The 15,524-nt window shown below is 44.7% G+C and overlaps 1 protein-coding gene across 1 annotated transcript; it reads left to right on the top strand.

The window, feature by feature from the left end:
- Positions 1-2,545: 2,545 nt before the first annotated feature.
- Positions 2,546-14,415, top strand: LOC126542517 (uncharacterized). Its single transcript, XM_050189629.3, has 6 exons — positions 2,546-2,733; positions 7,727-7,954; positions 9,194-9,306; positions 13,175-13,251; positions 13,854-13,925; positions 14,132-14,415. Exons 2-6 carry the CDS (start codon positions 7,784-7,786, stop codon positions 14,329-14,331), a joined length of 633 nt encoding a protein of 210 aa, XP_050045586.1. The 5' UTR covers positions 2,546-2,733; positions 7,727-7,783; the 3' UTR covers positions 14,332-14,415.
- The last annotated feature ends 1,109 nt before the right edge of the window (positions 14,416-15,524 follow it).

Raw genomic sequence — 15,524 nt, 5'->3', positions numbered from 1 at the left:
TTGTACTTAGTGGACGGTGAAATTTCCATCTTTCCTTGATTTTAGCAACCAATGAGATAACCTCCGTTTGGTTATTTCTACCCGCTTAAAGTCTATTTTGCCTCCACTGTCCCTCAACCCTAATGCATTGAAAAAAAAAACCACCCCGTTCGTTTTGAACTGCAGGGCGAGGCCCTTTACAGAAAAGTACCAGGTGTTCAGGCATTTCCTTTTCCTTTCCACAAGCACCGCTTAACGTCTTAGTCCGCATTACTTCCGCCCTGGCTTCAAACAACAAAGAGCTTCCCTGGGAATTATCGCAGATATTTTCCCTGGCAATTTTCTGCTTGTATGTTATGTATGTCCCCAGTGCTGATTTGTTCTACATCACTATTTTCCGCAGATCCCTCTCTGTTTCTTTAACCTATTCTTAGCCTACGATTCTTAGTTTGTTGTCCCGCTGCTGTCAAAATATTTGCGTGACAGTCTTTTCCATTTCTTTCCTCCATTTTGTGTCAAAATGCGTCATGTACAAGTAACTGAAAACTTTTCTAGCCCACAGCTTTCCCGCCATTTCTCTCAATTACTCCTCAAATGGATGGATGGATGGATGGATGGAGGTAGGAGCGTCCCCTTTGGCAGTTGCCACCATGATCAGCTTTTTATTTTTTCAACTGTGTTATAGGTTACTAAAATTCTCCATTTTCTTTAAATACGTCTTCCTACACTTTTAACCTTATGTCACCTCTCTGCTTTTACTCTGAGCTTCCCGTGCTTCGAAAGATGCCCAGCCCATATCCCCCTGTACTGCTTCGTTTGTGGTTTTCCCGTGGGCACCTAGTGCTAATCTTCCATCAGCTCTCTGATTTACTTCTAGTCTCGACTGAACTTCTGCCCTTGAGCACAGGACCGCATTCCCGAAAGTAAGCCCCGGCACCATTATTCCTTTCCAAATACCTATCAGTACTTCATACCTGTTGTACCCCCACAATGCCCTGTGTTTCATTATCCCGGCATCTCTTCACCCTTTTGCTATGAGAGACTAGCTGTTCGTGCTTCTCCGTGTACATCTGCCCTTTGTTTATCCATACCCCGAGATATTTGTATTCGGCCACTCGGGGTATTTCATGGCCTTGTATTGTAAGCTCCTGATCAGTTTTATCGTTGAAAAGCATCAAAGTGAGTTATGAGAGACGCCACCTAGTGGAGGACTACGGTATAATATTTTAACCACCTGGTGTTTTTTAACGTGCACCCAATGCACTGTGCGCAACTTTCCAGCAAGTTGCATACTCCGTCAGCGCGAAGTGCAGTGCAAGCACTGGATGCTCTTAATCCAGTGCTTGCAACTCTCGAGTAAGCCCCATAGCTCACCCGCAGCCTCTTATTCGCGCAACGACCACTGGCCATTTGGTCGTCACAGATGTGATCAACGCAGATCACCAGCTAGGGAACTCCACTTTGGTGTTGCGGTGCTTCACTGCACTCAGTCGTCACTTCCTTCCTCTTTCCTTCTTTCTATTCCCCCTTTCCCTCACTCTCAGGTAGAGAAGCAAACCGGACGCTCGTCTGGTTGACCTCCTCGCTTTTCCTCTCCTTGCTGTCTCTCTCACTCACTCACTCACTCACTCACTCACTCACTCACTCACTCACTCACTCACTCACTCACTCACTCACTCACTCACTCACTCACTCACTCTCTCTCTCTCTCTCTCTAGATACAGCTTTTGCCCACCTCGTTTTACAGATGTGTTGTACGAATGTGCTGTGCAAATGGCTTTCTCCGTCTTCTTTCTTTCTTTCTTTCTTTCTTTCCTTTCCACCTAGCGGAGTTCCGCAGAACTCACTCGGTCGCTATAATAGAATACATTGTATGCCGTTGCGGCGTATACTTGAACGTGTACATTCGCACAGATTCGACAGGCACCATTAGGATTCATGCGGATGTTAAATTGGTACCAGCTGTTAGTATCGCAACATTTTTGTAAGTGGTGACGCAAGGAACATACGTACTTATACCGCACCCTCCGCCTTCCTTTGATTAAAGATCTCTCTCTCTTTCTCTCTCTCTCTCTGTAAGTTGCCATGGTAGCGTTTCTTTAGCTCCTGTGCCAATCTTGAACTTTTTCCAAAGTATTCCTAACAAAACGAAAGAAAAAGGAATAGAGTAAATCACATTTCACACTAACTACAATCAACGCGCAAACCTACGCGGCAGATTGGACATACATATGCGGACTTCGAAGGAGATGTCGTAAGAACACAAACGAAGAATAAATCGCCGGTCTGTTTCCGACACATCTGACCAACGCGACGCTTCAACAAACGAAATTCAAACAGCGAGTAAATATCTTTCTTTAGTTCTTTGTTTTGCTTTTTTCCTACACGCACAGCCTCTCTGAAAGGAAATGTGAGCGCCTTGCTGTCCTTTGCACACGATCTCCATAAACTTACAATGGAAAACTCGGCAAAAAAACAAAGAAAGAAGGAAACCTCATGCGAAGGTTTAACCTCAAAACGGGTTGCAAAGAATATTGCAAGGCATTGCGACGGCAGTTATATCCGTCGTCGGTTGGTGACAGAACAGTAAGACGAAAAGAAATCATTATTGAGACGTGCAGGCGGGCGAAGAAGCAACGAAAGGCGCATGTTCGGAAAAAGAACTCCACTTGCGGCATGCTATGCATTGATGCGAGGCCGTTCGAAGTTCTGTAGCTTTACTTGCGTATAGGCTATACATGCTAGAACTACAAGGTAAGGATGCCGGTATGAGACGCCGATTATTTGTATTTCCTTCTTTTATCTCCTATCTCATTCCAGTGTTTTGAACGTTGCCTTTGATTCATCTTTGCGAGGGTTAGTCGCACATTTTATCAATTATTCGTTGGCGACTTCTACATTTTTTTAACGAAACGTCAATTTTCAGAAATGCATTGTGACAACACGAATCGCAAGACAGAGCGCTGGAGCTAGAAGATACATTAAATCATTTTCAGGTGGATACGTCTTGCAATTTCTCACCGGATGCAATTCGTAAATTGGGATATGTGCCATAAGATAGCTAATTATGAAGTTAATTATTGAATTTCTTTTAATTAGTTGGCTATATGTTTCAATTTCTCGTGCTAGTAATGTCGGCCACTTTGAATAATCCAGCTCAAGGACGAGATTTATGCTATATGCCACAGGCGATTTTCAACAATATCATAAATCTTAAAGAGTGATCACCCTGTATGTGGAAACAGTGCTCCGTGGCAGCTGCGACACACAAACATGAATCTCTCGAAACCTTTCTCAAATGCTAATTAGAAATTTGTGGATTTATTTAATGTACATAATTAGTTCTCTATGACAACTGTTCTCTATGCCAATCTATGACAACTCGCTTAACAAACTAAGGTTAAATGGTGCCCATGGCGTCGTGTACGAACTGATCCTCTCGCAGTTGCTGCACCGAAGCCCGCATTTCTTTCTAACAAGATATTCCCCTGTAATAAAATGCATCATCGTCAGTGTATCTAAGGGCAGCGTATACTGCAACCTTTTCAATATTTCATAAGTGGCCTATAATATACAACTTCAAAGCCACAAATATTTCTCATGTGCAGTTCGCAGACTACAGAGTTCTTCGCGGCTGCTACTTAAACATTAACCTGTTGTTGCGGCTTAGGGTGGAGTTAGGGCAAATAATCCACCGAGCCCGTCGACGGCTACGTCAGGTTGCAGAAAATGAAGGAAAAAGAGTTTATTAGCTTAGCTGCACTGTTCCAGTTACGGAAGCCCACTCCATGCGGGAGCAAGTTAAACGTCTGAGTTCACGTCAGGACCATCTGTCCACTGCTCGAAAAGACTCCGCTTTTTATCCCGTCGTCTTCGCTAGGCGAGTCGACTAGGGAATCTGAAGAGTGTCCAGCAGCAAGTCACAATCGTCGACTTCGTTGCGATACCGCGCCCATGCTCGCAACACTTCGCAGCCTCCGAAGCCCGATGGTATGGATTAAGCGGCAGGACCGCAACCTGCGAATCCAAGGTCGCCGTTGTTGTTCGGTAGCGTTGGATGGGGCTCCCCCTTTTGTCCTTAGTTACTGCTGTCAGGCAATGCTGGGGTTGGTGGCCTTTTGTGGACCCGTCTAGAGTCGGTATCCACGCTGCGTTGACCTCTGGATAGGCCCTGATGGATGGGTGGTGTGGTTTGCCTCGTGGGAAACGTCTAATTAACTGCGAATCCCAGGCCACCTTCGTTGTTTGGTCGCATTGGATGGGGGGTTTGCCTCGTGGCAAACATCTAATTAACTCTGAATTCCAGGTCGCCTCATTGTTTGGTAGCATTGGACGGGGGCCCACCTTTCATGCTTAGCTCAGTCTGCCAGGTAATGGTGGGGTGGTGGCCTTTTTTTGGACCAGTCAAGAGTCGGTGTCCACGCTGCGTTGACGTCTGGATAGGCGCTGATGGATGGGCAGGCGTTTGCCTTGTGGCAAACGTCCAGTTAACGCCTTTGTGGTGTTGAGACTTAACATTGTATTTTCTTTGTTGATTTAACTTAATGTCTTGAGAGGGAGCAGCGTACACACAAAGAAAGATTTGCGGTGCGATCTTACATGGATTTCTTGAGTTGGACAGGAGGAAGCTCCTTACGATAACACTTGTAAAAAGTAAATAAGGAAAACTTACATTACCTAAAATAATTTTTCGTTCCCGCGTAGTTAAAATTAGATTCGGAGTTTGTACGTGCCAGAACCACGATATGATTATGAGGGACGCCGTAGTGGGGGAGTCCGGGTTAATTTTTACCACCTGTGGTTCTTTAACGTGCACTCATTGCATGGTACACGGGTGATTTTCGCATTTCGCCCCCGTCGAAATGCGACCGCCGCGGCCGGGGTTAGACCTCGCAAGCTCGGGCTTAGCAGTGAAACAGCTAAGTCACTAAGCTACCACGACGGGTCCCGTGTAATGTAAAAAGCAGAGAGCAGGAAATTTTGGTTTATTCGTCACTGTAATTAAATTTAAAATTTGTGTGTCTGTGAAGCCTGTAAAAATCTCGCGAGCAATTGACTTGACAAGTGGAAACAATTCCTTTTAATTTTTTTACAACAGTTAGTCTTGCCCCGAAAACGCTGAGAAAGGAAAGTAAAAAGAAATCTCTCAATCTTACTTTTGTAAACTCTGTTTATTCGAAGTAAATTCTCATTCCAAGAGAATCTGGCACAAATGAAAAAATAAAGCAATAAAAGCAAAAGAAAAGAACTAAATGTCGAGAGAGAGAGAGAGAGAGAGACAGTAAACTTTTACTGACAATAGGGATAAATATTTTGAAGAATATTGCTAACAAAAAAGCGCGGTAGCATGTAAACAGTGCAGATGTGGCACAAAATTGTTGCTGAATTATATGAGGGCAACGTGAGGACAGTCGCTGCAAGTACTGCGGGTTAATATGTCAAGCGTTTTAATTCCAGTCACTCTGAGTAAATAATATTTAGCGTCCGCCACTTCCTTGCGTTCGCTCAAATTTTGCAACAAGAGCGCATTTCCTGCTCCGCATGGTTCAGTTAAGAACGTATTCCGCTTGCCGGTTCCACGTGAAAAAAAAGAGAAGAAAAGATTAAGAAAGGTAACAAATTGTGCATATCCAGGTACGCACGACACGTTTTGCTATCGAGCATCGTTTCAGGTTTGCAAAGCGTTACCAGAGTGGACAGAGTGTTTACGTAAGGCAAGCAATTGGGTGTGCAACGTTAGCATGTGTGTGTCGACATCAGCAAGACGATGATGACGACGATCGTATGACTGTGACGGCCTTAGTAATGCGACTGATTCGTTGCACCCCCGCAAAAATAGAAAATGAAAGAAAATACGGAGAAAAACCATCAGAACCTGTTCCAGTACGACTTCGGCTCATCCCGAAGGTAGCACAATGCCATACAGCGTCAGCGCTAGCTTCTCCGAGGAAAGGACTGGGAAATGCAGGCCGATTTCGTATAGGCTGCCTATACCACAGCGTAAACCGCAGCGTCTCAAAAAACGCAGCACGTGGTAAGTATGCGTGCGACCTAATCGCTAGAGCATCGAGCTGTTGTGCTGATAAAGAGGATTGCTCTCCCGATGGGACACTTGAATTTGGTTTTTGAATTTGGTTTTTTATTAGACGTCCGAAACAAATGTGAGATGGGAACCTACCGCAACGTACCTGGTGTGAGCCCAACGATATTTCGCATTAGAATGACAATGAGAAACAGCCGCCGTGGGCGCGCCTTTCAACCGGTCAAGAGAGCTTTTGCGAAGACGCGGTCTTCGCGCCTTTCAGCGAGCTAAAACGTTCGCCAGCTGCGGTGGTTTATTGGATATGGGATCCTGATTTTGTGCATGGGGGCGAGGGTTCGACACACAATTGCTACGGCGGCCATGAGCCAAAATAGTTATAGCATTCCGTAATACGCCATTCGCTAGCGCGGGAAGACATCTATAGCCCTCGTTCCGCTGCTGCAGCTAAAGGGCGGCCGCACCGAGCCAACTGCGCATGCGTGAGCTCATCCCAGCTCTACCACAGAACACTTTCTACGGCAGAAGGCGTCTGTGGACAGGGCACGAGGAGTCTTCCTGTTCAATATAAAGACAGTGTAGATAGACTGTGCAGACATATATATACAGTGTGTTTTGGCTTGGCGCCATGAGGCAGTGGTCTTTAATTGCGTGTTGTGGAGTACTTCAAGTGAACGACGGGTGTTGAACCCGCTGGCTTAGCCAATCAGCGTCCACCGAAAGTTATATGCCCAAAATGATCGACCGACAATATAACGCTTGATGAGAGCCATGCACTGCAGTACAAGCCCCGCGCCCACAAAACCGCACTGCATCTGCCCTACGTAGTGCACCCGGAAATAACAGCTCAAAAATTTAATTATGTGGTTTTAAGTGCCAAAACGACAATATTATTATGAGGCCCGCCGTAGTGAAGGACTCCGGAAACTTGGGCCACCTGAGGTTCTTCAACGTGCACCTAAATCGAAGTACACGGGTGTTTTCGCATTTTGCCCCCATTGAAATGCGGCCGCCGTGGCCGGGATTCGATCCCGCGACTTCGTGCTTAGCAGCCCAACACCATAGCCAGTAAGCAACCACGGCGGGTACCCAAATAACAGTTCTTGAGAAGGCGCCGGTACTGAAAGAAGCTCGCCTCCTCCGTCATGTCACACAAATAAATCTGCGAACTCGTAGTACATGGCGCCAGCTCGAAGCTAATGTTCCCCAGCCTCGCGCTCCGGCACAACTCACATCTGCGGAATACACGCAAACCTTTGCCATTGCGCGTGGAAAAGCGCCAAACCACCTACCCAACCTACCGTACCCTCCCCCTTTCCCACTAGGAAGCTATTCTTTCCAGCACAGTCCTATACGGCCAGCGAAAACTGATCGACCGGTCCAGCAGGATTGCAACCGCGAAGGGGCCACGGACTAAGGACTCCACTCTATGGGGATACCTAAATAAAATATTCTACTACTACTACTACTACTACTACTACTACTACTACTACTACTACTACTACTACTACTACTACTACTACTACTACTACTACTAATTAGCTGGCACACGTACACACATTTTCTTTCAGTTGGTCAGCAGTGGACTCGCCACTGCATTCCTAGGATGTCATCGACTACAGGAGTTGTTGAAATGACATTTCCCTTCGTGTCCATCGTGTGCACTGAGTTGTTCCACTCGTGATGCACCGTGACATCTGCTTGCAGTGGTGGCCGCACCTGCACGCCCCTCTCCGGGAACGGGCGCCCACAACACTGATCGACATGGTGGCCGCCGTATGGGCACTCGTCCCGTTCCTCCTCGCTCACGTCGCCCAAGCAGCCCGGCTGATCAACAGTAGCTTCCACGCCTATACCAACCCATGGATAGGAGTTCGCAAAGCGTTGCCCAAATGCAAGGCCTTGGAGGCGTTGGGAAAACTGAACTGGGCAAAGGTAAAGTCGTTTTTCCACCGAATTCTGTAAACTTGGGGCTCTATGCACGTTAAGTTCGTGGTGTTTTAATGTCGCTGTAGTACGCGAAAAGCGCTAAGAAAATAAGCCAGTGCCGACACACAAAAGTTCGTATATGTCTGGACTTTCTTCTGTATCGGATGTGCCACTTATCATATGCGCGTTGCTGCTCTGAACGAGTCTCCTTATACCGCCTTCACCCGGTGACTTGTCCTGTAGTCTTCGTGCTTACGGTTTAAGACGTTCTTAAAAGAATGGCGAAATTCTTGGGTTTTCTACGTGACAAAACCGTGGTATGGTATAAATGAGGCACGCCGTAGTGGGAGACTCCCGAATAATTTGTACTACGCGGAAATTCTTTAACGGGCACATAAATCTAATCATGCGCGCATTTTTTTTTTCTTTTGCATTTCGCTCCCCATCGAAACGCGCGCGACCTCGCGACCTCGAGCTAAGAAGCGCAACGCCATGGCCACTAAACGTATACCACAGCGGGTTTGAGATGTTCTTGTGGCTGTATTTATTACAATTAGCATTTCTCAATTTCCAAGCAATCGCATTAGATCTAGACGCGTGAAGGCAGAAAAGCTTCTGCGCACGCGCAATAATCATTGCCGAATTGTAGCATTTATGTAACGCAATATATCCTGCCGAAAAGAATTTACGAATTCACAAAGCCGTTTGAAGCCAGAAGGACGAAGTTTAGGCCGATACATGTACTAACGTCATTCCTGTACTGGGTGTCCCCAACTATATCATGCACCATAATATTTAAAAATATGCAAGTGCCACGTAGCTGGACTGAAACAAGGTAATGTTGTTTGCCGTCGCTTGGAGATGCTCAGTCTTTCTTTATTTTTGTATTCCGCCTAATTGCATAATTATTTAGTCAACTTCTCAATTATTATAATTAGATGAAAAATGTCGATAAAAAGATTGTAGACCAACATGCAAAACTCTCTACACAGCTTTCCGTTGCTCAATACGTGCTGCAAAGAAGCTTTTTCCGGGCGTGAAAGAAGCCCGTGAATGCACGCAAAGTGCCTCGAGTGGCCAGTCGCGCGGCAATTTTCGCATGACACAGGCGAACAAAAGGGAATTGGCTAAAACAGATACAAAAGTTCGTGTTTCTTTTTTGGGGGTGTTCAGTAATTGCTGACATTTATTTATTTATTTATTTATTTATTTATTTATTTTCTAACCGCATTGTGCCACTTGCAGTTTGCCGGGAAGGAATGGATGGAAATGATGAACTATCCGGACGCCGCTGGCGGATGCAAGTCGTGGATATTTTTCCCGGCGAACAGAACTGTGGTCATGCGCACGAGGAGCGAGTGAGCGCCTTATTTCGTTGACAGCTCCGCGTTATCATTATGAAACACACATCTGCAGTCTTTGTGGCAGAGCAGTTGCTCTGCGTGAACAGTATAACAAGAAGATTTGGAAGGAAGTAGTTCAAGAATCGCGCAACAAGCGACGGAAAGGAAAATTATTGACACGATGCTTAGACTAAGAGGCGAATAAGGAAAAAAAAAACACCAGAACAAATAACCACGTTATAATCTATTGATATATATGGTTGGACAGGTGGTGTAATCCGTTAACATATAACCGGTGGTATAGATGGATGGAAACAACTTTATTGTAAATCCGGCAAAGTTTAACAACCCGGGCTCAGGTCTCCCACGAGGAAAATTCGAGGCCTCCGTAGCTGCTGCCCTTTTAGCTGCTATGACAGGACACTCCCACAACATGTGCGAGAGCATCGCCCTAGTTGCCTGACATAACTTGCAAAGAGCGGTGGTAGTCAGTTTGAATATAGCAGAATGGGTGCCGAGAGAAAGGAAACGCAGTCAAGGGCGGCAAAGAATTGTGGGGTGTGGTAACGTTATAAAATTAACTGGTGTAGAAGGGGGCTTATTTGGCTCAGGAGAGATGTAATCGAATATATTTATGGGAGGAGGAGGAGGAAAAACTTTATTTGCTCTAATTGGTTAGAAATTAGCGGTGGCAGATGTGGTCGGCCGTCTTCACGGTCTTCTTCCCCATCTGCGCAGGGTCGACGTCCCTATTCCAGGGCACCACTGAGGGTGGCTGCTCGGTGAGCGTGCCTTACTAGTCCATGCTGGACTTTCGCGTCGCTGCTGGAGAGCACCCTCTCCCACTGCTCCGCACTCGGGTCTTTTATTTGAAGGAATTGTTGATTCTGAACGCATTCCCATGTAATGTGATATAAGGTGGGCTTGGCGCCGCACCAGGGGCAAATGTCTCTATTCTGGGTGGGAAACATCTTGCTTAGTGTGTTTAGATATGGGTATGTTCCTGTTTGCAGCCTCCTCCAAGAGGTTGCTTCATGCTGGTTTAGGCTGTTGTGGGGTGGAGGGTATTTGATTCGGACACCCTTATAGTAATTCAGAATGTCTGAGTAGCTTGGGTCGACTGGTATGGGTTCCTCAGGGTCGGTGCTCGTGGCCGCTCGGTTTGTGTGCTCTCGAGCTGCCTTGTCCGCCCTTAGGTTCCCTTATATTCCAGCGTGTCCCGATACCCAAAAATTGTATGCCTGACTTTGTTGTTAGCCCTGCAGGAGCGGAGCATGTGAAGCGCTCTGCGTCCTATTCTGCCGTTCATGTAATTCCGACAAAGGGCCTTCGTTCCCTGCAATGTATTTAAATAGGCTGCTGCCACTGCTACTCTTGCTGCTGCTGATGATGATTTCGATTATGAATACCGCACTAGGATAGTATAAGGCTTAATGGGCGAATTTTTGAAATTCTCGTATAAAGGATTAAGTATTGTCGTATTCGCTTCAGGTGTCGAATGGAATAGTCACTATACAAAAAATCCTAATGATCTAAAAAAATAATTTCTGAATAATTCACGTCGTGGATGGTGCACGATAAAAAACATCAAATTGAAGCGAAAATTCGGCATCTTTTATCCCATCCACAACTGACGTAACATACACCGAGCGCACTACGTTGGCGGTATACGGTTTCCCGGCAAAACCCCGATCGATCGCAGTAAATTTCACTCTGCCATGGAATTCGGCAGTGGGCAATGTTTTGTGCTATTGCTTAGATGCAGCATCTGTGGCCTCCGACCGGATTAAATCTGAATGCGTTTCACTGAAACGTACTTAATGCAACAGCGGTATCGTCTGGCGCGACCGTTCGAACCAGATGTTAAGTGTTTTTCTCTCGCTTTGCGAATGCCGCAGACTACACGCATTTCTGGTTTGGTCCTGAAGTTGTACGCAGGCGTCAACCGGCCGACTACGCTGCCTTGCTAAAGTCCATCTAACTCGCATAGTTATTTTCTTTATGTGACAATGCGCGGCCCTAATAGCACATAATTGCGAACGCGAAGGACCTCATTATTCCGAACGCTCACTTTGTGGCTTTAATAAAGTATATGTTTCATAATGTGCTGTGTAATATGACAGAAACTTTCCTCTAATGTTTTGGATACCATGATGTGAAGATTTGCTTGATCTTACTATAGCGGTGAGGAAACTGACGATTACCCGCAGACCATTCTAAAACTATTTGATATTCGATTCGCGTGTGTGAGAAAGCTTGCTGGCGTGTGGTAATGTTTACATGCACGTGGCTTCAGTTAAAGTTTGTTTAAATTTGTGCTAGTAGCATTATATTGTATATAATCGATTATTGCAAGACAAACGACATCTCGCTTTTTCAGTACGTGTTGTTTCATTTAATGTTTATATATATATATATATATATATATATATATATATATATATATATATATATATATATATATATATATATATATATATATAGGGCGCTGCAGGAGCGTATTCTCGTAACGCTAGTGCATATTATTCTAGTATACACTGAGGGGGCCATGAATTGAATGGAGCTATACGTCCGCAGGCTACACGGTCATCACTCGCGTCGCCTATTGTTTCAGTTTTACCTGCTGCGGTTGGTCAGTAGATATGGCGTAATCGAGCTGATCAGGGGGTCACGGGATTGAAGTTTGACAGCTGCGACCGCTTTCCTTTGTGGTGAAAAAATAAAAATAAAGAGGCGCTCGTTCACTTAGATATACGTGCAAGTTATTAAACTCGAGGTGGTCAAAATTAAACTGAAGACCACCACTTCAGCCCCGTCCCCCTCTTTGGTGTTGTTAATTACCGGCAGACAAATGGGAAGATACATTAGAATCGGCTATACCATGCAATGCACAATTTTGAAATTGAGACTACGCACATATTTCGTCGTAAAAACGTACACGCATACCACAGACACATAAACATACTAAGTCTACATGAATGAATGAATGAATGAATGAATGAATGAATGAAATTTTAGTTTAAGTAAAGGATGACCCTATGGCATTGGTAGAATAGAAAACAAACAAACAAACAAACAAACAAACAAACAAAAACATAAATGCAAACAAGGAAAAACAACAAGATAAGAGCCACATGCACCGGTTGTTAAGTAAAAGAAGTTCATGTCCACTGCTCGATAAGAACACTATTGTGCGCATAGCACACGAATGTTATTGTTCAAGTAGTCCTCACGTCATACAGTTGATATATGTAATCAACGAGAAGAAAGGGGGTTAACCGAGGGGCCCGATTTTATTAGTCATATCATAAGAAGCCAACAAACACCGACACCAAGGACAACATAGGGGAAATTACTTGTGCTTGATAAATGAAATAAAGAAGCGATAAATTCATGGAAATTAAAGTGGATGAAGAAACAACTTGCCGCAGGTGGGAACCGAACGAAGGTTTGGGGTGCGAAAGTTGTGGGTTCGGTTCCCACCTGCGGCAAGTTGTTTCTTCATCCACTTTAATTTCCATGAATTTATCGTTTCCTTATTTCATTTATCAAGCACAAGTAATTTCCCCTATGTTGTCCTTGGTGTCGGTGTTTGTTGGCTTCTTATGAGTTGATATATGTGTGGTTCATGATAATCTACAAATCAAATTAGGTATACTGTCTTCTGTCAACAAGGAAATCCCGTGCCCTTTGTGTAACATTTCAAACCTTAAACTCGTATCCTTTTTGCTCACTTTTAGTTTTCTCGGACAACGATTCTTGCCTTCTCTCTTATCAGTAGTGTTAATTAAAACACCGACAACAACAAAGAACGTGCGCGAAAGTTCTCAACGTTGCTTCTTTTTGGTCACAGTGCTAACGCACGCCCTCTCTTTTCGCTCAGCATCTGTTCTAAGAAGTTCAGGGATGTCGCGAGCAAATTTGAACCAGACGAGATACAACGGGGGCCATCTAGAAGAGGTGAGTCGTGGCCGACCACTCGAACGAAATTGACCTGAGGAGCGGAAAAGATACATTTGGAATTGTGGGGTGTGAACTTAAGCAACTGTCAGCTTACAACAGCTGATTAGTGAGTGTCATTTTTGAGGCAACCTATCAGTGCAAGTTTGCTTTTAAGGTATAACCCATTTCCGAAGACAGAATCGCGCTCCATGTGTGTCGCCTGTATGAGGTGATTTTAAAGAAAGTATGTACAAAAAAATTCATTGCTGAACCCAATTTGCGAGCTATATATTCTACTTAAGAAAGGCAGCTAAATTGTTCTGAGTGTTCAAACCGGAATATAAGTTCTTATTTTCAATTTAATTGTTAACAAGGAACAAACAAACGTGCAGACTGCTGTGGAGAGATTGAGGTGAAGAGCATCTCAGCTACTCCCACTTCTCTATGTTATGCAGAAAAATAAATAAATAAAGGAGCACATGGTACGGATAAGATAAATAAATAATAACTGAATGAAACAAATAATTGACTTGGTGTAGCTCTTTAGTCCGCTTATATAAAAAAAAAGATGATTCGACACCAGTATGCTGACTGCATTCGTTTTCATGTTTACTGCAAAGGGGACCAGTTTCGGCAGATCTTAGACACCGACAACCACTCTTGGACTCTAATGCACGAGTGTCAACCAACAGGTGAGCGGTCAATCAAGAAAGTCCAGCTTCTTATTTATTTATTTATTTATTTATTTATTTATTTATTTATTTATTTATTTATTTATTTATTTAACGCAAACTATCCTTAAGCTGTAGCGTCAGGTTGCTGCGAGACCCCGGTGAATGGTTCGCGTCGCATGAATTCCCACGAAAGGAGTTTTTTTTAGCTGTCCCTTCTCTTGCAGGTTTTGGATCGCGGTTTTCCATTCTCGCTCCCAAGTCGACCAGTCCTGCTTCCGCACGGATGGCCGAGAAGGCTGACAGGTACATGGGCGCGTCGGCGTACGGAAAGAGAGCGCGCTGGGTGAGGTCGCGGTGCCAACGGCGCCGAAATAAGTGCGCACACACCAGCGATGCCGTTGCTTCCAGTCTCATCTTAGTCTAGAAATTCGGGCTTGTTGGTGTAACGCTCTGCCAGTAACCGAGGAGGTGCCGTGAACAGATGCAAGTAAATACATTCTGCAGGCTTCTCGTTGTGGCAGTGACTCTTTTTTTTATTTTCCTATACAGCGAACCTTTTCTTTTGTTGAGTTCATTCTCGGCGTAAATGACTCGCAAGGCCACAGGAGCGGCATTGATTTCAGCACGCTGCCCTGGCATAACTACAAGCGCCACTAAGATCAAGCTTACGATATAGTTGGGAGAACCGCTGATGCAAATTCTGTGGCCGAAGCATGCGTGTGGATGAAATACAGCTTTCGCGTAACAATTTCTTATGCGAGTGTTCAAAAGTGTCACGTGTTGCCGCCATGAAGCTGTGTTTTCCTGTGTCACGATAGAACTCTTCGTTACATCAAGCTTACATTTGAGAGAAATGGGGCTGCAGCATTTAAGTAAGATGTGTTGCGAAATTTCACATTTCTCGCTTTATTGGAAACGTTACAAAGAATTAGTGAACCCTTGTGTATTTCGTAGTTCTACGAGTTACGCAAGGTTTGCGCGGTGGTTTCGGTGACCTAAACGAGGCATATTTTCTAAGGTAAAAGTAATGACAGGTTAAGGGCGATGTGTAGGCCTTTGCAATATATTAATTATGCAAGCGCTCCGCAGCGTTATAAGTGTGTTTCGCGAATGACGCAGAATTCAGCCCGTTGCCTTCACAGAACTACAAACACTACCTAGATAAAATTCAGCGAAAATGGGGAGGGGGGGGGGGGGGGAGGGAATGCTATGGCAAATATCTGTGCCAAGTTATATACGTGTGGACTGAATGCAGCTTCTACGAAAATTTTTCTAACCAAGATTTACAAAGTGTTATACGATCGTGATCAGCTATGAATGTCCCGAGATACGGTAAGTCTATATTACACCAAGTTTATGTATGGTAGAAATGGGGGTAATGTAAAGTGCAATGTGTGGCGAAACTTTAACGTTTCTCGCCTATAATAAGAAGTGTTGCAAATAATTACTGAACCCTCGTTTTTTTTTCTTTTTCATTGCGATGTCAATTACATGGGCATTCCGCGCAAATCTTCGCCGTAGGCGTTGCCATCGCCGTGATGTTCCGAATATATATAAGTACGATAGAACGCCTCTACAGCGAAATGACCTGTACAACGTAGGGTTGATTATATCCCG

The sequence above is a fragment of the Dermacentor andersoni genome, chromosome 3 (genome assembly GCF_023375885.2).
Source record: "Dermacentor andersoni chromosome 3, qqDerAnde1_hic_scaffold, whole genome shotgun sequence".
In the NCBI taxonomy this organism is placed as follows: Eukaryota; Metazoa; Arthropoda; class Arachnida; order Ixodida; family Ixodidae; genus Dermacentor; species Dermacentor andersoni.
Note: the sequence above shows the minus strand (reverse complement) of the source record. Positions and strands in the feature narration are given on the sequence as shown.